Source organism: Eumetopias jubatus, unplaced genomic scaffold (genome assembly GCF_037043125.1).
Source record: "Eumetopias jubatus isolate StellerSeaLion01/CBP00866 unplaced genomic scaffold, mEumJub1_p1.0 scaffold_5, whole genome shotgun sequence".
Classification (NCBI taxonomy): domain Eukaryota; kingdom Metazoa; phylum Chordata; class Mammalia; order Carnivora; family Otariidae; genus Eumetopias; species Eumetopias jubatus.
The window spans coordinates 53,738,693-53,760,217 of record NW_028274811.1 but is presented as its reverse complement, the minus strand read 5'-3'; the positions used below and the strand labels follow the sequence as shown (position 1 = coordinate 53,760,217).

The window sequence follows — 21,525 nt, the reverse complement described above, 5'->3', positions numbered from 1 at the left end:
TGTTTTCTGCATGCATGTACAAAGAGGAAATGTGATGAGAACTCGGGCTTGAAATTGATCCTCCATGCTGCTTAAAGTAAAGCTTGGCAGCTCTAAGTGATACTTCCTAAAATGCACAGAACTTGAGAGGCCCAAGGTTCATCTACCAGATTTTTCCCTAATAAACGAGGAAATGTTATTTAAATTACTTTTTGCTTTACACGTTTGGGTCAATTTATATTACTTTGTGAATTCAGGTCTGAAATCCCTGAATAACTACTTAAAGCAAATAAAATGTATTAATGCAAATCCCTATGATTGGTTTGAAGCAAAGAAATGAAGCTGGGCGATCAGAGACCTGTTCCATCAAAAACCCAGGTTATTGCTGGGTTTTTGGGAATTGAATAAGGGAATTGGGACCAAAACAGAAATGATCAGAAGTCAGAGATACCTCCTTCTACCAACTGAATTTCAACTTGGAATAGAATCCTGACTCTCTGTTAGTGAGACCGTGGCAAAAGAGGGGGATAAGAAGAGCCTTCGATGTTTTTCTCTCAATTTGTACTGGGTACTGGTCAACTGAAATTATGATATTCATTGGCCAATAAGAAAGCAGAGCACTGCCTTTAATGTGCATGTCACTCTAGACTGGCGATTTTTTTTAATTCAAAATTTTTCTAATTTTTAATTTTAAATGTTATAACTTTAAATTTGAAAAATGTTATAATTTTACTTAAACATTTTTTCATAAAAGAATTGAATCTAAATCTTGGGCCTACACTGGTCACGCTAGGCTTGGCTTGGCACTCCAGTGCTCCCGAAGCCTTTGGGAGCTCCCGGCCTGTGTCACCTTAGCTCGATTCTGAGGCCAAGTGTGACTGAAGCCAATGCCAACACAGTCTTCCAGGGGAGCTTGAAACACACATCCCTAGTTCTCAAGATTTAGAACAAGGCTGTGGTTGCTGTGTGGCCGAAGGGAGCGAACCCAGGAGATCAGAGCTGGTGAACCAGAGCTGCTCTGGGCAATGTGCTGCACCACCCTCAAGCCTGCGGCCACGCGGGACTAACACCCATACCTCTCGGCAGAAGAGACTAGTAAAAGGGAAGGGACTGTTGTATTCTCTCATCTTCCCAGTACCAAGTCACATGGACATTCAAAGGCTCCAGTCCCAGTGGAACAGTTGTGACCTGTATCAGGGTGCCGGCACGTTCCACCTACCTGCAGCTGCCGTCTTTACCGATTTGGATGTGGAAGCGTTGGCGGCATTCTTGGTGTCCTTGTCTTTCTCTTCCCCACGTGCAGCTTTGACCTCAGGAGTGGTAGTGGTTTTTGTTGCTTTTTCCACAGATTCCTTCTTCTTAGGAGAAGCCACTCTGGACACCTTATCTGAGGATTCTTTCAAGCCCGCTGGTTTTGGTGAAGCTGCAGAGGGCTTCGACTTCCCATCACCCTTTTTGACAGGTGATGATGATTTGGTCTTTGTACCTGGCTTTTTGGTTTTGGTCTTCTCTTTCAGGTCTTTCTTCAGAGCTTTGCCCAGGTTCTGCTCAATGGCCAAGGCCTCCGGGTCCATCATGGACACGTCAGGGTGGCGTGGAGAAGGGCTGCGGTCCTGCATGGGAGCTGGAGGTGGGTCCATGTGTTTGTATGTGACGGTTTTGTCTGTGGGGATGGTTTCTGATTCATCTTCAGAGTCGATATTTGCATCAGCTGTGATGGAAGGGCACTCTTCGGTCTCCGGGGGGACATCAGAATCTGTCTGGGACGGAGCTGACTCGCTGACTGAGGTGGGAGGGGTTTCATCACATTGTCGCCCCTGTGGCTTTCCTCCTGGAGGTGGCGGGGCTCCCCCCGCTTGGGTAAGGGGCTTCTCAGATTCTTCAGTTGGCTCTTCGCTGGCAAACCACTCGAGAGGATTGGGATTAATGAAGGAGGGCGAAAGTTCCGTCTTGGGATGCTTGTATTCACAGGAGGACACAAGGCATAAGTCCACATCCTGGCGAGCCTCTGAGGGGGACTTCTTTTCTGCAGCGTAGCACTGGTCTGAAGTCTCATAGGAATACATAGATGCTTGGGGGGTTCTGGTAATTTTCTCTGCCGTCTCATAACAGTACATGGAAGCATCAGGGGCTCGGGTAGCTGTTGTAGATGTCTCATAGGAGAAACTTCCGGACTCAGGGAAACTGGCAATTTTCTCAGTGGTCTTGTAAGAGTAGCTAGAATCCCCAAGTGTGTGGCCACCATCTTCAGAGTCATCATAGCCATTGCTGATGTCATCCAGGAGCCTTCTAGATGTCTCAGTCTTTTCATAGCTGTAACCGCTCCCTTCAGGGGACCGCATCGTCTTCTCACTTGTCTCGTAGCTGTACTCCCCCTCTTCAGGGGTCCGGGTGGTCTTCTCAGCAATTTCATAGGCATAGCCACCATCTTCAGGGGTCTTGGTGGTTTTCTCAATGGTGTCATAAGAGTAGCTGCTGTCACACGGGGATTTTGTGGTTCTCTCTGTCTTCTCATAGTAATAGCCACTCACATCTGGGGGCTGGGTGGTTTTCTCATAAGACTCATAGTCGTAACCTTCTTCATCTGGGGACATGGTTGTTTTCTCAGGCTTTTGATAAGCATAGCTGAAGTCACCAGGCGTCTTCCCTCCACTGTCCTTCTCCACACCAGATGAGATCAAATCTCTGTTCAAGGCCAGCTGGTGTTGCATCGTATCAAATAACATCGAGGCACGGAAGCCATAGGGCTCTGCAGGTGCTGCATCCATCGATGGAGGGGAGGAAGCGTGGCAAACTGCTATGTCCTCTTTGACGGCCGAGGTAGAATCTGAAAAGCTAGGTGAATATAAAGGAGAGGACTCTCTTGGGGTGAGTGGAGAAATATCAGATTTTGGTGAGAGCTTCTCTCCTTCTAGACTTTGCACTTTTTCTGAGGTGAGTGAGGCATATAAGGATATATCTCTGGGAGGAACGACGTCAGATAGGGTGTCTTCTTGGAGAGGAGACGCTATCTGAGAGGGAGTATGTGCTGAAGAGGTGGATGGGGAGGCCTCAACCTGAGACACTGAGATGAGCTCAGAAAGATCATTATCTTGGGTGTAGGACGGCTCCTCCATTGGTGGTATCTTATGTGATAAACTAGAGTCCTGCATGTCAGAAGGACTGTAATCCACTTCAGTGGGCCCATTTTCAGTGATGTGAAGCATACTTGCACCCACCGTAGGGTGATCTGGAGACTGTCGACTAAAGTCCATAGCAAGGGAATGCTCAGGGGATTCTTGGCCAAATTCAATAGACATTGAGGACTGTTCTGATCTATGATCTTGGACTGGTGTCCTGGATTTGGCTGTTTTAGGGGAGAAATCTGGTGGAGAAATTGACATTGGTCTTGGACATTCTTCTTTAGATGGAGACATTTCTGTTTCCTGGAAAGTAGTAGGCGTTTGCACAACAGACACTGAAAGGGAATCATCTACTTCTGTGGAATGTGGGGAGCCAACTTCGGCGTGCAGAGAAGGAGACACGTCATCTGTTGTTGGCTCTGGAAATGAGCTTGTAGCCACGGAAGCTGTGGATACTGAGGCCACACCCTCCATATGAGAGTATGTGTCTTCTGCTACACCCTCATCAACAGGAGTAGCCGACTTGTCTGAGACAGTGCCTTCAGAAATGGACATCTTAGTGTCTTCCTTAAAAGATCCAAACTGACTGACATCTATTTGTGTAGGAGAAACATCTCCTCCTAACTTCCTCTCATCTAAAGCCAGTCCAGATTGAGAACTCATGGCTTCGACATCGTCAGTTTTCTTTTCTTGACCAAAGTCTTCCTTTATTGGTATAAAGTCTGTGCTCTTCCCTTCCTCTTTGTCTTGGAAAAGACCAGCAGAAGTTATGTCAGAAACTGGACTTATTTCATCTGGAAAGCCGTGTCTTCCATTCTTTCCTTCAAAGGGGCTTTCAGCACCTCTATCAGCAGCCTTGTCGTCAGCACTTAGAAAACCTTCATATGCAGACTCGGATCCAATTAGGGGAGGGCTCCGTAAAGGAGACAAAACTTTTTCAATAGGAGATTCCGAGTCAGGCACAGGTTCATCCATGGGGCTTATGGAAGCCCTTTCATTCTCATCTTTGGCATCACTGAATTCAAAACTCACGGGAACTGCTGGTGGTTTTTCAATTACTTCTGTGGGGAGGTGACTAGATTTCTCTTCAGTGGGAGACTGGTAGTAAGGTGTGTGGCCAGCGCTGCCAGTTACAGACTGAGATGGAGACACGACTTCCAGGGTCTTATCCTCAGGACTAGCACAACGTTCTTCAACTACTTCTTGGGTCACCTCAGGAGACACTGGGGCTGCTTCTGCCTCTGCTGAGACTTGAATCTCATTGGGCGTCAGAGAAAAGTTCACACTGCGTTCACCCAGGGGGGTCTTTTCTATGGGTGATGGAGGAGATGGGCTCAGGGATGGGCTCTTGGGTGGACTAAGTTTTTCATCAGAAACTGCTGAGATGGTGTCTTTGATCGTCAGTGTGGCACTGGCTTTCAGGTCTTTCTCTTCGGAGCAGTAAGCATCACGCAGAGCAGATTTGCTAAATTTGTCTTCCTCCATGGATGACGGTGGTGAGATGGTGGAGGCTGACGCATTGTAGTCCTTCCCATCTGTGGCATCTGTTTTTGATCCATCAGATAATCCATTGAGTGACGTAACAGCAGGTTTGCAGTATTCCTGCGAATACAGTGTAGACTCGTATTTGGTGATGTTTACAAATTCTTGAGATGGGGACTCTGTCTCTTCATTGTTGATCTCATCACTCATCACATCGCGAGGAGTAGACATCTCATCCATTGGGGTGGGCTCGCTGGATATCTCAATGGTAGACTGAGTGTAGCCAGAGGTGGCAGTGAATTCTTCAGGCTGGTCTTCTCGATTCTCCTCATCAGAAGCGGTGGCCTCACTCTCTGAGCCTCCAGGTAAAGTCTCATCATGAATTGAAGATGCAGGTTCTCGGGCAGGAGACTGGGCTCCTGGTTGCTTGATGGCTGTGGTAAGGAATCCATACTGATCCTCGACACCGCTAGCCTCCGCAGCCTTGTCAACCACGGCCATCACGTAATCTTCAGCTTCAGCTTTTTCGGGCTCATATTCTTCCTCTCTGGCATCCTCGGCTCTGTCCTCTTCATCACCCTCCTCCTCAGATAGTTCAGCTTCTCCTTTCTCCACTGCCTCATCCATGTCTTCTTCTGCTCTGTCATCTCCACTGGCCAGAGACCCCCTCTTCTCCTTGATATGCACATCTGCCTCAGCCTTGGCACTTTCCTCTTCCTCCACGAGGCTGTGCTTGGAGGTGCTCACACACACATTTTCTTCAACGTCCTCTTCCGGCTCCTCGGCCTCCTCAGTTTCTGCCTTCTCCTCATAGTCTCCAGTCTCTGAGGATTCTTCAAAACCGGCTCCTTCGTCTTCATATTTTTCAATGTCATCCACTCCCTGCTTCTCGACTGGCTCCAGCTCCTCGGGCGTTTGTTCACATTCGCCCTCCCCTTCAGTGGTGGTGATTCCCTCATCAGGAGACTCAGCAGGACCTTTGATGACTTCTGTCTCTTTCTGGATGACATAGGCTTCGACTGGTTCTGTTTCCTTCAGTTTCTCCTCATCTTCGATCAGCTCCAGCTGAGGCTTCATGTCTTTTGCCACATCGACCTCTTCGGCTTTTAACTCTTCAAAGTCCTTGGTCAGATCCTCAGGGGATGACATAAGGGACCTCTCGGCCTCGAGTTCTTTGGCAGGGCCGGCGCTTGCTATTCCAGCTGCGGCCATCACAGCCGCGGCCGCGGCCACAGAGCCAATGGCTGCGGCCGCAGCCTCCGGTGTCTTGCCTTCCTTCTTAACGACTTTAATCTTCCCCTTCTCCTTTGGCTTCCCAGCAGCAACAGAATCTTTTTTAACTGCCTCTTCCTTCTTGGGTACTTTTGGTTTTAATGCAGCTGGTTTTTTGGCTTCAGATAGAGGAGTAGATGATTTCTTTGTGTCTTTAGGAAGTTTCTTAATTTCTTTTTTGGGTTCCTTTTCTTCCTTTTTAATTTCCTTCTTCTCTTCCTTCTTCACCTCCTTCTTGGCTTCCTTTAGTGGGGTTTCTTTCTTAACCTCTTTCTTGGGTTCTTTTTTCTCTTCTTTCTTGATTTCTTTTTTCACTTCCTTTTTCACCTCTTCCTTTTTGGGTTTTTCTTCCTTCTTGACAGGTGTTTTGTCCTCCTTTTTAGCCACTTCTTTCTTTGGCTTCTCCTTCTCCTCTTTCTTCTCTTCAGATTTTGCCTTTGTTTCCTTTTTCACTGTCTTCTCCTTGGCAACTTTGGGTTTGACATCTGTGGCAGGCTTTTCAGCCACCTCGGCTTTCACGGGAGTCAGCTCTTCTTTGCTGGGGACCTCCTTTTCGGTCACTAGAGGTTTGGTCTCTGTTTTTACGGGCTTGTCTTTTTTCACTGTCACCTTTTCTTTGCTTTCAACTTTGGGTGCCTTTTCCACATGATTAGCTTTTGCAACATCGGGGGTCTCTTCCTTAGACTCCTTTCGGACAGATTTGCTAGGAAGTGGCTTTGCGGCTGGCTTCAGACTTTCTCGGCTATCGGCTCTCTGTTTCAGTTTTACTTGTTTCACAGCTGGAGTCACCCCCTGGCCAGTTAGGTCCTTCTGGGTGGCCAGCGGCTGTTTCAGAAAGTCTAAATGTTTGAGCTTTTCCAGTCCTTCCAGGATATTGTATTGGGTGCTATTGCCAGGAAACAGGACCCGGATGATTTTCTCTGCAGGGTTTGCTGGATGCCACACGATCAAAGAGGAGACTGAAGTTAAGTAGGAAATTGGGATATCTATTTCTTGACCGTTAGGCAGGATTAGTTCAGCCTTGTCTTTGTTGGTGCCAGTCCACTGCTGCATGAAATACTGCATTTCCTTGCTGCTCTTGACTGGGTTAAGGACATACATCTCAAGTTTACCAACTCCCATTTTTTGGAAAAGAATGACAGGATCAATGGTATTGCCTACACTTCTGAAAAGAGGTTCTGGCTTCATGGACAATTTATTTAGGTACTGGAGAGTGAAACAAGCTTCTTCTATGCTTCTCTTCATCTTGATGTTTGGCTCTGGATTTTTCAGATTTTCAGGGACATTGAGAAATACAACTCCTAAGTCAGGGGAGATGAGGTTTTTCATCCAGTCACTATTTGTGGTGGAGCCCTGGGACTGTTCTTCCTCGAGCTCTGCAATTTTCCGCTGTAGCATGCTGTTTATTCCCGGCAAATTGTCATCCCCAATGTGGGTGAGTAGGATGGAGTCCACTCGGTCCAAGTGTCGGATGAGCTTCCAGAAGCAGGATTTCCTTTCTGATCCTCCGTTGATGAGCATATTGAATCCATTCACGGCAAACAATGCAGAATCGCCCCTCCCTCCTGGAAAAATGTAACAACAAGGCTTGGAGAGCTTTAGGAATCCGCCCGATGTGGGAGGTTCTAAGATATCAAAGGGAGATGGGACTTCCACTGATTCTGAGAGATACTCGGTAAACTCGGAAAGTCCTTCCATTTCTGGCAATATAGAAGCTGAGTTGAGTTTAATATTGATGAAGTCTTGGAGATTGTGTCTGTCGAGATTGGAGTTCTTCCAGTCCCCTTCTTCAGGACAGAACAGGGTTAAGCTGGCTTTGTTGGCAGGATGGGTGGTACTCAGTAATTCCCCAATCTAGGAGTTAAAAAAATAATAATAAAGGAAGAAAGAAAAGGTTTAAGTGACTGTCATCACTGATCCATCATCTCCATGCATTACAGGATCATTGGGTGCACAAAGGGCTGATTTCAGAGATGCTAGTTGGGTAAAGGCAGAAATATTTCCATTCTGGTGGGTGAACAGCCTCTGTCCCGACCCCTCCTACTACTCCGTTCTACCTCAGCCACCCCTCCCCACCATGAGCACCTCCTCTCGGACCCCTCCAGCCTTTGTTCTTGCCCAGCAGGGGACCTCCAGACCTCTACTCCGGTTCTAGGCCCGGTGACCATCTGAATGATGAGTGCCTGTGCCACAGTAGTTATGAAGCACTTTGGATATCACCCCTGGGTGCCTGCTGTGCATGAATGCCCTTTACACAATCACAGAGGAAGCCTATGTGAGTCATTTCACCACTTACATAAAATGTTTTCCTTTACTCCACTGAGCTTGGCAAAAAGGCCTGACACACTAAAGGAGTTTAGATTTAGTGCTCCAGTTGTTGACTACTTTTAGAATTTGGTTAATACCAAAGAAAAAAGTTTGATGTGTTTTTCTTTCCCTTGGAGACAGGAAGTCCTAGATTGTATATCACTACAAAAAATTACTGGTTCCGGTATCTTTAAAACATGAGTGGCTCATCCAGTGGATTCTCTGCAAATACAAATACTCTGATTAAAGTCATGATGATTAAAGCAAATGGATAATTAATTATATGAGCAAGTGGCCAGATTTGTCCCCCATTGGCTCATGTTTAAATCCAAGGTGAGACATTCTATTTTCTCATAACTCCTGCTTTTCTCATGGCAACCTGGGTGTGAGTGGCTAAGATCAAATTTGGCTCCAAACTTTTTCAGTGCATAGGATGGGAATGCAGAAGAGCAAATCGTGACCAAAACAGAGACCAGTGTTTAATGAAAGTGCTGTTTTCTTTCTCACTCCATATTATGGCCATATGTTTCATGGCCGGCTTAGTAAGCAGTGAGGGAGAATCGTGTCATCAACTCCAGTCTTCTATCAGTTGCAGCAAAGCTCATAAATCAGCCCAGAGTTTCAAGGGGAAAGAGCTCTGTGTCTTTGATGGTTAATGATGAAAGGGAAAGCAAAGACTTCACTTGGCCTAGGCATCCCTGAGCCTAGGGATGAACTCTCACCTTCCAGTATTAGAATGGTTTCCTCTGTCTCACACCAACCTCCTAGACACTGACATTCCGAGGTAACTGGTGTGTGTGGTGTAGATGGGTAATGTATAGATGGATTTTCCTACATTAGATTGTAGTAACATCTCCACTTTTGTTTTGGTAAGTGTACTTATCCTACATTTTGTGTAAAGGGTCACAAAATAGCAAAATAATAAGTCTTTGACTTTGCCGTTTTCCTCAGACTTAACAATTTCCTATGAAAAGGAGAAGAATCAACCATTTTAGAAGGTAAGAAAACTGAAAAAGCACATCGGGGGCAGCCTCTGCTCAAATTGTCTGCTGACCAAAGCAAACATGAGCACCAAATAGGGTCTGTTGTCCAACAATTAGCATAGGCCCTCATCACCATTACTGTAGCACAATTAGGGCTCTCTCCATCCTCATTTTCACACCAAGTACATACACACTCTTCATGCTTTATAATACATTTTAGAGGAGAAATCTAGGAAAACGCAAAATGCTGAGTCTTTAATATAAGTGAAATTTCAAAATTAAGTTTAGTTCATTTCAATTTTTAAAATTCCACCCTGAGGGCTGTGGCAGCTAAGGGTATGAGCCAGCTGTGTGTAGAGGGGATTGAATCATCAAGTTCAAGGAGAAGGTTAAAAAAAAAGAAGAAGAAGAATTTCAGAAATACCTCCCTACTTTGCATCTTGTCACTTCCAGCTGGGAGGTTCCTATGAAATAAAGGAAATGTGACCCCAAAAGAAAGCTAGTTTGCACAGAATTTTGAGGAAGTCCAGGGTATTGAAAACCAGCAGAGAGCCCAGTGAATAGAAAACTATGGAGTACAAGGGAAAGCGGAGAAGAAGGTCAGCACCGCAGAGGTTTCTTTCAGAAAGGGAAAATCTGGTCTCTGCAGAAGCCACAGCATACTGAGCACGATGAGGCAGGAACGCAGAGAGCAGAGCTGCAGAGAGGCCTTCACGAAGGACAGAGGGAACAGGAGGCATGGCTGCCACAGTCCTGGAGCGACACAGTGGGAAAAAAAGCCCCTGCATCCCCAACCCCTCAGTTCCCCGGGGCCAGCTTCCAGACCTGCGCACCAACACACACGCTAGAGTGAGTGCCTCAGGCCAAAGACCAAGTCTGAAGAGCACCTACTCAGTCTGTGCTTATGCAACGCACAGGTGAGAGCAATGGGGAGGAGCCAGCCACATTGGCAGTGGCAAGGAAACTTGTGCGTACATCTCAGACTTGGAAACAGTCTTCCTCTAAAAGAGTTTGGAAATTATCCTCATAGTAAATGGTACTTAGTATAAACCATTGTAGTAAAAGTTCCTGAATAGGAGGAAACACACCCTCTGTATCTCTGTATCATTATGTGTTTCCCTAATACATCATCAGCTCCAGAAATGTTCATTAAACTTGGCCAATTCGATATGTACTGTCCTCCTGGAGTGGCTGCTTTGGAAGTGACCATGAGCCTGCAAATACTTCTCAAGCACACTGATTGCTACCCTTCCCTTGTTCTTAAGAATACAGATGAGAGACACGACTGGAAGAAATATTGCTTGGGGCAAAGATAGTCTTTTTTGTTAAAAATGTTAAAATTCTAATTAAATGCAGGCATACTGGAAGAGGAAGGAAAATATGGGAAATAATGACTTTACTGCAGATAATGAAATAAGATTTGACTTTCTAAACCACAGCTTGCTCTAACTAGATTTCCTTTTTTGATTAGGTTAGTTGCTTGACTGATGCAGAAATACAGTGGACAGTGTATCTCTGGGTTTTAGCAAGACGTTTAATAAGATCTCTGAACAGTGTGATAGCAGAATGAGGTGGATTCATAGCCAGTCATATAAATCCTGTTGCTTAGTATCATCCTGGATGGAGGTCTGTGATGGGATGCCTCAGGGCCCATTTATGTCCTGTGGAGCACTGACTTGGATAAAAATGGCAAAGAAATGCTTATCAAATCTGTTGGTGGCATGAAAATGGGAGGCAGAGCAAAACGTGGGATGGCAGAATTAAAATATTCACGAAAGCTCTTGACATTGGGATGATGATGGCTAAATCAACTCTTAACAGGATGGCATACTAAAGGGATAAATGTAAGGTCCAATAAACCAGTGGGATAAAGCAAAGGATTGGGAGATGTGGCTTAACAACAATATTCATGGAAAAGACTCAGGGATTTTAGTTGATGGGCAAATGGATTTATCATAAAGCTAAAGAAGCTCAAACTTCAAGGCTCCTCACTGGCATGGTCCCCTCCCTGAGCCCTGTACTTAACTGTGTACTGATAATTTTATTTTCTTTTTCTTAAAGGGAACCCCCAATTTTTGTAAATTATAGCACTCCTCAAAGCCTGCATCCCCTCTCCACTGACACTTAATTATGGATGTTGATGGTTAAAAGTTACTTTTAGACTTTCTTTATAGAAGATTGTATTAAAAACTACAGAAGTCAGGTTAGAAGTCCTAACCTGGTTAGTGACTCCTGGAGTATGGTATCCCATATGAGCCATGACATTTTAAAGAAACTAGACCAAAACCAAACAGACAAACTGAAATTGCTGGCTCCTTCTCCTTGGCCATAACCTCTAAATGCTAGACCTGAGCCCCTTGCTCTTCAATACACTTCTCTCTCTAGATCACTTCATCGGCTTCCACATGTTTCCAGCCCAGCTCTTGGTTCCTTGAGCCCTTGACTCATGTATCTAATTGTCTGATAACACCGAAGCACTAAAACATGACGAAGACAGCTTCTCACTTTCTGCCATACCCATGTCATCCCTTTCCTGCCAACAGGTTTAAAGGAAAGTGACCAGAGAACATAAGGAACTTTTACTATCTTCTTTTATGAAGAACAGTGTGCAGAACTGAAAATAATCTGAAGGAAAAACACAACTGGCAGTGTTGGTGAAGGGTGTCTGAGATACCAAGTGAGAAAGGGAGCACATTCCTTCCTTAAAGATACAATGAGACAAAGAAGGACAAACTTTCTAACAGAGAGACTGAAAACTGTCCCAGGAGATGTGATTTCACCATCCTCAGATTTCAGGAAGTAATGGGTTAGCCAGATGACTCTTCTATCTGTTAAGTTCTGGTTATGTAGTTGACCTCCAATGACTAAGACTCCCACAATCTAAAGCTCAAAATGTGTTGGTAATTGTACTTTTCAGTCCACTTATTTTTATCTATTTTTATTTAAAAAAATGCATCATTTTGTCTTTCCTAAATGGTGTTTCTGGTTTCCCTGGAGTGTCTAGGATATATCAAGGACTGGATAAAAGGAACAAAACTAAACACCAATGACCTTTAAGGTCCTTTTGTTACTGAGTCATTCTGTATTCAAACCCTTTTTCCAAGACCACAGTAGGCAATCATGGCTCTAAAAGGCTGGTGACCATTGGTCTAGTCCAGTGATTTCCAATCATGCAGGCTGAACTCGAGTAGCCTTGGAGGTAGGCAGATGACAAACTCTGGAGAAAGAGGGACAAAAGCCTTCATTCGTTTTGAAGTGGTAAAGATGGTACCCGCTGTGAGTGCACCCTGGGGCCCCTTCCTGCTGTGGGAAGCCAGGGCTATCTGCCTCAGGACCCAGCTGACATCACACCTTCTAAAAGTGGGGGCTTTAAACGCTAAGTGAAATGTTTCTTTTCCCTGTTTTTTATTCCCCCCAGTGGGTGGAGAGTGAAACACTGTTAAGTCACCTAGCCAGAGTTTTCGCAAAGCCTCCACGCAAGCCAAAAAAAGCTGGGAGGTTTATTTACAGCTCTTGCCAGCGATGACAGGTACAGAGACCTCTCTGTGAAGCCCAGGGCTAAGGAAGCTTAAATGCAGAAAGACAGATGGCCCTTTGCCACTCGGGAGGCTGAGAGGCCACCAACTCAGTAAGTTCTCAGGGCTTCAAATGGACATGGAGACTCCTCCTATGCACACATCCCTCAACCCCTCCATGTAGAAACCTGTGATCTGCCGTGGGCAGGCCCCAACCCGCCAAGCTGATAGCCCTGAATAGTCTAACTACTAAACAAATAAACAAAATGAAAGAGGCATGTTGTTTTGGAAAGGGAATTTTCTCAGCCAGGATAGATTCTCAAGCAGAAATAACCAAATTAGACTCTTCAATCTGATATTACCAAATACCACTAATGTCATATAATATTCAACACCTCACATGTATCATCAGTGAATAAGACATGTTCATTAGAAATAGTAATGACCCAAGTTCAATCCAGCTACTTTAACCATCTTTTTCTGGGGGGCATGGATGTGCTCCATTTTCCTACCTGCCGCTCTTTCTTGAGCCTTCTCTTTGTTGGGCTGTTCAAGCAGCCCAAGTTCAAACATCAGGACCAGGCATTAACAGTAAGAGCAATCAAATAATTAGACCAGGAAAAGTAAGTACAAATACTGAAAGAGAGCAGGGCAGTTCAATCCTACCAAAAGACCAAGACATCATTGGAGTACTCTTTCAGAAAAGAGGACACCTGGGTTTTCTTCTGGGCTCTGTCATTTCAAGTTTCTCCATTATTTTTGCCATCTCTAAAATACTGACTGTTCCAATCCCCCTCCACCTCCATCTCTGGCACATTAAGAATGGTTCAAGTTCATTATAGATGGGTGCCCCGAATTCTTCTGGTGATGAGTCGTAGAACTACAGTATGTTGGATCGTGCAGTTTTGCTTATTTCAGAGGAGGTATGACATTCCCTCCCCTTCTCCTAGCCCCATCCTATGCTTTCAAAGTGGAGCCTCAGGCTACAACCATAACCCAGCAGCTGTAAAGCTTAGCTATTTCCAGACAGGAGCCCACCTCTTGATCGGTGAAAATCTCTATGAAGTTCTGGAAGGAGAAAGAGCCGGACTGGAGAATGAGCTCTCCGGTATTTTCAAAGCATTGCCCGGTCAGCACGAGCAGCTTGTGTCGGGCAGCATCTGTGATCATCAAGCGCACCTGAAACAAAGCACAGGGAGCAGGACATGAGCCACGTGCAACACTGCCCGCCATCCCACTCGCAGGACAGGGCTGGCCCTGATAGGGCTTGACACCCATCACCAACCAAACTCATTCATTTCCCCCGGGGAGGTGGACAAAGCCAACAACTGTGGTCATCTGGTCAACTGGCCCATGAATGCCATCTTCCATGTTCGCGACGGCCCAACCAGTAGTGGTGATTGACCTTCTCCCCCTAGTTCCCTTGTCTTTGGCACAGCAGTCTCCACAGCTGTGTCTGCTAGCAGCGCACCGTCTGTGAGACTTAAGGATGTCTCACAGGCTGAGTCACCAAGTACAGTCCAGCTCCCCTGACTGCTGCCTCAGGAAGCACAGGTTTCCAACGAGGGTCCCTAGTCAGCCCCTCCCTTACAGGACCCCTTTCCTTCCAAGCCATCCAGTAATCGCTCAGCTCCAAACGCCATCTCCAGTGGGATCAGCAAGGTGCCTGACATTGAACAGAAACAAAAGGCTGCCCCAAATGGGAATCTTTTTCTTTTTTTTTCCAAGTGGGAATCTTTTAAATAGAATTGTAAATGGTTTGCACGAAAGAACTCTCTGTTCTTGAAGTGGCAGGAAGCCAGCCTGTCCTTCAGCAGAAACACTGCTCCAAGCACCAAGGTATTCGTTCTGAGCACAGTTTAGTTCACAAATTCACTGCCAGGCATCATGCTAGACACCAAGGGAGGGATACAAAAGTAAACAGGACATGATGCACGGCCCCCAAGAACCTCGAGTTCTAATCAAGGAAACACACATAAACCGAAATAATTGTTCCAGCCCCTTCTGCTCCACAAGCAAGCCTGGATTCCTTCAGGAAATTATTTTTCCTTTTCCATTTCAAGTTGTCTTTACTTCCTGATTCTGGTAATCACAGTGAGACTGCTAGCCCCCCATTTGCCTCAGCCTTGTGCCTTCATGGATTGTCAAAGAGGTCCTGCTGATCTGGGGCAGATGGAAGTGGAATCACAACAGGCTACACAATGACTGCCAAAAAGTGGAAGCGACCCAGTGTCCATCAACTGACGACTGGATAAACAAACTGTGGTGCATCCACACAATGGAATAGCATTCAGTCATAAAAAAGGAATGAAGTACTGATGCATGCTACAGGGTGGATGACTCTTGAAAACATCACGCTGAGTGAACTAAGCCAGACACAAAAACCACCTAGTGTATGATTCCATTATCCAAAATACTCAGAATAGGCAAATCCAGAGAGGCAAAAGGTAGATCAGAAGTTGCCAGCAACTAGGAAGAATGGGGAGCATTGGCTAACAGCTTGGGGTTTTTAAGGGGTGGTGGACATGTTTTGGAACAGAGAGTGATGATAGGCACACAACTTTGTGCATATACTAAAAACCAATGAATTACACACTTTAAAAGATGGATTTTATGGTATGTGAATTATATCTCAATTTTAGAAAGAGGCTCAAAGCATGCGCCGAGATGTTGTAGATAATGAAGGCCCCCCAGGGACAGTGGCAACATTAATGTCCAAGAAGCACTCAGTCTCAAAGGTGCTAACCTGCAATAAAAGAAGAGGAAAACGGAGCTACAGCCATTCCTCCTGCCTGGGGGGCCAGGGATTCTTGGCTTCAGCCAAGCTCTTATCTAACTGAAGTCTCTGAAATACCCAGTTATTCTTTTTTGGCAACAATTTCAAATGACAGTAATAATAATATTAATGAGAACAACCAACATTTATATTTCAGTGGTTACACGCTATGTGCTGTTTTAAGCATTTGACACTTCGAATCACATTAGAAACACTGTTGTGATCTCCATGTCACAAAGGTAGAAACAGAGACAAAAAGACCATAAATAATTTGCCCCAGGCTACCAGCTAAAAAGCGTCAGAATCCAGGGAGTCTGGGACCCAAGGCCATGCTCCTGATCGCCAGGCTAGCCTGCCTTTCAGTGGGGATTATAGGGGGTAAGCCAAATGGCTCTGAAGGGAGCTTGCCTCTATGCTACCATTTTTCTCCAAATTTGTGTCCTAAATGTCCTGGCCTAAGGGCTTGTAGTCTATTTCCCCTGCTACATCCCAGCCAGACACCACCCAGCAGCACACCCTCCATAAATACCCAAGATTTCAGATCCCTTTGCCTGTATAAGATATCAATCACAGTTCTGCGTAGCATCTTCCACTTTGTCCTTACCGGGAGGGGCAGTCTGGGGTGGCACTGAGGTAGAGAACCGGCCCCTGACTCGGGGTAAGGAGGTGTCCCCAGATCCAGAACTTCTCTCTCCGTGTCCTTCTTCTGCCCCACCGGGCCTGCCCCTGCCCTCCCAGTCACTGTGTGACACCGCGGGGCCAGACGCTTACCTCAGTGCTGACTGCTTCATCTGAGGGGTTGATCAGGACCACTGTTTCTAAAACGTCACTTCGATGATGAAGGATCTTTTGTCCTGCGGACACAAAAACACAGACAAAAAGGGAGACCTTTAGCTTTTCCCAACTGGCACTGGCCCGCTGGCTTCAGGGACAGCAGAGCTCCCGCTGTCCTGATGGGCACACAGCACAGGGGTTCTCCACGCTATCTTGGGAAACACAATCGGTATTGAGAAACGAGAGTGCAGAGCCTGCAGGTTACTCCCGGAGCGGGGTCCGGGTGTCTGGGGCTCCTCATGCTCTTGCAGTGCGTGAGTTTTCAGGCCTGCTCGCCAGGCTGCCTCTCTGCACGCCTTAATGGCAGTTTTCATGTGAGACGAGGGGCGGATGCCAGGAAAACTCAACGGGGCTCTTGACATTTCCTTTCTCATGGTAATCGGGGATGTTTCCCCGCATCAGCCTTTCTTCTGTTGAGAATGGTGCTGAGATTAATTAGGAGCTTGATTGTGAAATGAATGACATCCAGAAAGCCTGGCTAACAATTACCCAACAACCAGAATGGCTGTCTGAGGCGGGCTTACAGTCTGCTGGAGTATTTTTTAATTAATTCACTTGCTCAGAGAAAAGTAGAGAAGCTGTGAGCAAATGAAGAGTGGAGAACAACTCTCCCGCCGGACAGAGTGGCCAAATTGCCTGTAAAGACAAGCGAAATTGATGCAGAAAAAAAAAGCAAGGTGTCGTGGGGGTGAAGGAACGTGTCTAAGGAGGGCTGCAATCCTGCAGGGCCTTTGGCTCCACATCCCTGATTTCCCACACCTTCAAGTAAAATGTTTTAGGGGCATCTGAGTGGCTGAAATCACCTCCAGATGAAGTAGACTGAGGCCTGTGGATGACCCACGCAAACTCCCCTTCCTTGGACAATTAAGACGAAAAATGACTGGGTGTATGAGGGGCCAGAGTGGGCAAGATAAGCTCGGCCAGTTCAGGAGGAAGAGAGAAGTGGGCTGTTTCCCAGACACGTGGAGAGGAGACACCACACCAGAGGGGACAAGAACGTGTCTGCTGCTTGGAAGTACAGGGAAACGGGTGACAAGACAAAAATGGAACAGGATCTGAGGAGAGGAATACCAGAGGACAGAATGACCTTTCCAGGAAAATAGCTGCCAGTTCTTCAAAAAGCTAAAATAGAATTACTATATGGCCTAGCACTTCCATCCTCGGTAGATTGAAAGCAGGGACTTGACCAGATACTTGTAAGCCAAGGTCCTCCGCAGCGTTACTACAGTAGCTAAAAGGAGGAGACCACCCAAATACCCACTGATGGGTGACGGGCTAAACAAAACGGGGAGAGCCGCACGATGGAGTGCTCCCCGGGCAGAAAAAGGAATGGAGTTCTGATACGTGCAACAACACGCGTGAACCTTGAAAAAAGGATGCTGAGTAAAATAAGCCTACACCAAAGAACACATACTGTATGATTCCACTGACATGAAATATCTAGAAGAGGCTAATTCGTAGAGTCAGCAGATCCGAGGTTACCAGAGGCCAAGGGAGAGGGGCTGGAGTGTTACTACTTACTGGGCACAGACTTTCTGTTGGGGATGAAGGAAAAGTTGTGGACATAGAGGTCATGTTGTATAACATTATAAATGCAACTAGTACCACTGAACTGTACATTTAAAAAGGGTTAAAATGGCCAATTTTGTGTTTTGTATATATTTTACCAGAGTTTAAACAAGACCACAGAAACAATATGCTGAAATACCACCACCACATCATCAAACCCATTCTCCAACATTGTCTGATCTTTCCCAAGAGCTAATATTTACCCTACATCAGAAATGAAAGAAGCCCACACTAAACCATAATGATGCCGGGCACCATTCTGAGCACCTCACCAGTACGAAGTCATTGAATCACCTAAAGAGCTCTATGACAGAGGTACTGTGTTGTCCTCTCTTACTGTGGAGGACAATGAAGTCTGCAAAAGAGAACTAACTAGCTCAAGGTCACGCAACTAGGGAGTGTTTGAGTCAGGACTTGGACCCTGTGCATCTGGCCCCACAGCCCCCAGCTACATTGCTCTGCAGGGCTAGTCGCTGGGACTAAGGTTTGGAAAAACAGGCATGGCAGACAATGAATGCCAAGGGAGAGCTAGGGAAAAATCCAAAGGAATAGCAGCAGGGATGTGCTCAAAAGAAGCAAGAAGCCAGAAAGCATTACAAGAATATGGGCAAAAAGCAAAAGAAGTCAAATGTGGCAGAAAACCCACACAAAAGAGGGTGAAATTAAGAGAAGGTGTGTGATACTTTACGCCAAATGCCTGAAAATGAAGAAACTCCAAAACAGAACAATGTCACAGAGCTTAAGCCGACAAAGGACTGAGCTTCCAGAAAAATAATTCAACTAAGCCATGAGAGAGAATGTTTATTTATTACGAATACCAAAATCTATACTTTGTTGGGCATCATTTTTTGGCGTGGCTGGTTTTGCTTTTCACAACCGTATGCATTTAAAGGTAAAGCAAAAGAGCATCAAATTGAGTAAGTAAATGATAAAATGACAATCAGCAAAACACAGGAAACCATCCCCTTTCTCGGTCCTTTCGTCAGTGGCCTCCTTGAAACAAAGACTGTTCGGGTGGTTCACTAGCACTCAGTTGACACGAAATGGAGCAAAAGCTTAAGCCGAGGAGAAATGAATGGTCATTTCCTTGATCGTACTTTGGGCATGACTGTTTTCAACACACAAAGCTTCAGGGAGCATCATGCCAAGATATGACTGCAGTCCCGGCTCTATGCTGTAGGAACCCACAAAAGTACACTTGAGCAAGGTAGGCGCAAGTGGCTCCCTCCGCAAGAGGTGGTAAAGGAATCAGAGCCCCTTCCTTCCCTACGTGATCGACGCGGCGCCTGACCCTGCTAACCCCAGCTTCCAAATGCATATCTAAGCAACCAGCCCAGTGCAGCCCGAGCCCTGCCCGCCCAAGCAGGCCCTTCCCCAGACACGTAGCAAGGACAGTGCTGCCCAGGCGCTCTCTGGCGGGGGGCTTCTTACCATCCACGAGAAGCTCCCTTCCTCTTTGGCTTCATCGCTTGCAGACACGACAAATGCCATGTGACCTCTGCCGTCTACCTCTCCTCCCTCCAAGTCAATTTCAGAACTGTTTGCTCAGGAATTCAACGAACGATGTTCTTTCTGTCCATCTTTGGACACACTGAGAGCGGTGACACAGCCGTGCACCACGATGCCATGGCTGCTCCTTCAACAAAAGCCTTTTTATAGGATTGGATTTAATGAAGGAGGGGATTTAAAGAGAGAGAGAGAGAGAGAGAGAGAAGCTTCAAGCTCTTGTCACAGCCAGGCTGTGGACAGATTCTTTCCCTGGACTATGTAACTAGGGGCTGGGGTGTCCTGGCATCTGGCAAGCGCAGGGGCACCCCCGCCCTGGCACCCCAGGGGGAACGCCAGCCCTCTGGGCCGCAGGCAGCTCTAGGCTCTGGCGGCTGGGACGCTTGCAAAGTTGCATATTTGGGGAATGTTTCACACTGGGAAACAGGCCAGGCATTCTGAAGGGGAGGCCACCACCCTCGCCTGCAAAGGTCTCATTCAGTTGCTTCAGAAAAGAAGTTCCCAGGAAAGAAAGACAACCCGGTTGCAGCCTTTCTCTCTCCCATTATAGTCTGCATTCTCCAGAAACCGCTCACAGCGAAACCATTAGGCAGCCCCGATGAATAGGTAACTCCGCTCAGCACTGGTCGGAGGGAAGAAAAAAGGAGGGGCTTGAGATGGAATGATTGTGTCACTCACTGCTTTGATAAGTAAAAGTCTTTTGACAGCTTCCTCACAAAACTCAGTGTAATTATGAAGGCTCAATCCTGGGGTGAGTGGGGCAGGGACTGTTGTGTGACAAAAAAAGAAGTCTGTTCCACCTTAGATTCAAAAGAGGATGGTCCGGGGGAACCCCTGAAGCAGCAGGGTCCTTGCAGACAATGAGATCTCTGTTTGTACGCTCCCAAAGGCTATCTTTGACTCAAATAAGCCTGTATTTTTCAGTTATTGCTGGGACTGTTTTTTTTTTTTTCAGTTACTCCAAGTCTGACAGATTATTTCAATCTATGTGTCTTTTAGGATTGGGCTGTTTTCGTGGTTTATGGTGTACTCTAATCCAGATGACTCTCAAATCTCTGAAAGCAAAGTGTTATTTTCTAGGTATATAATTTGTTGGAGAAGAGACCCCACAGAGCTTAATATCCATCTAAACACACACACATGCACACACATGTGCACACACACAGGCTCTTTCCTGGTTTCTGAAGAGGTTGACATGACTGAGTTCAATGACACCCACTACTGAGGCACAGCCATCACCAGTCCCCATAAAACTCAGAACCTTCTCTCCCGCATGCAGCTGACCCTTCTTTCCCACACATATCCCACACATCGTGCCAGAACACAGCAGCGTAGGAGGTGATGCCATCACGGCTGGGGCCAGAGCAAGACCCCCAACAGTCTCAGCCCAGACAGGCAGCTGCTTAATGAAGCAGCCCAGCTCAAGGGAGAGAATGCCAGAGCCAAAGTTCGAGAAGCACTAAGAGATGGGGGAAGCCCTTCATGAAAACACTAGTGATGCTGACCCCTTTTAGATCACCTGTAAGAGGGCAACCACTTGGTATGTCTTGAGAATGAACATTTCATTTCCATTTCCATGGATGATCACAATCCAGAACTTGATTTCCACAACTTCCTTCTCCTGGAAAATGAACACTTTGCAAACATAATCTAGAAATGGAAATCAAAGAATAAAGAAAGCCTCGATATCCAGTACGGAAGGATGAAGATGAGGGGGATCCTGAATCACTGATATAGATGCACCAGTGACCAGGGTGGAGAGTCAGGGCCAAGGGCTCGGTGCCCACCTACCTCCACCCCTTGCTCCCCCAGCTCCTACTGCTGCCCAGTCTTCATCCACTCACTCCTCCTGCCCCTTCCCCAGGTGAAAACCAGAATGGATTCTTTATGGACACAGAATTTGATATAGTCATTCAGCACTAGAAAAACTTCCAATGTGAAGAAGCAGAAACTTAAAGGTTAAAGAAGATTGTAGAATTAGAAAGGGAAAGCTTGAGGCGAAGGACTGAGATTATTTAGCTAAAAGTAAGGGGTGGGAGATCAAGAAAAGGCCACAGGCACAGAAAGTCTTGATGTTAAAGTCTGTTTTCGTTGGAGGGGGAAAAGAAAGAAGGGAAGGAGAGAAGCAGGGAGGAAGGAAAGAAAATAAAAGCAATGAGTTCTCCAACTATACCTCCTCA

At 46.2% G+C, this 21,525-nt stretch overlaps 1 protein-coding gene across 1 annotated transcript in view; it reads right to left on the bottom strand.

Annotated features, from left to right (window-relative positions):
- MAP1B (microtubule associated protein 1B) overlaps positions 1-21,525 on the bottom strand; it is a 90,033-nt gene that overhangs the window by 3,346 nt on the left and 65,162 nt on the right. The window contains exons 3-5 of the mRNA XM_028089639.2: positions 16,208-16,290; positions 13,699-13,839; positions 1,199-7,709 (exon numbers count right to left, since the gene is read on the bottom strand). Of these exons, the coding sequence (XP_027945440.1) occupies positions 1,199-7,709; positions 13,699-13,839; positions 16,208-16,290 (6,735 nt within the window). The remainder of the gene's footprint in view (positions 1-1,198; positions 7,710-13,698; positions 13,840-16,207; positions 16,291-21,525) is intronic.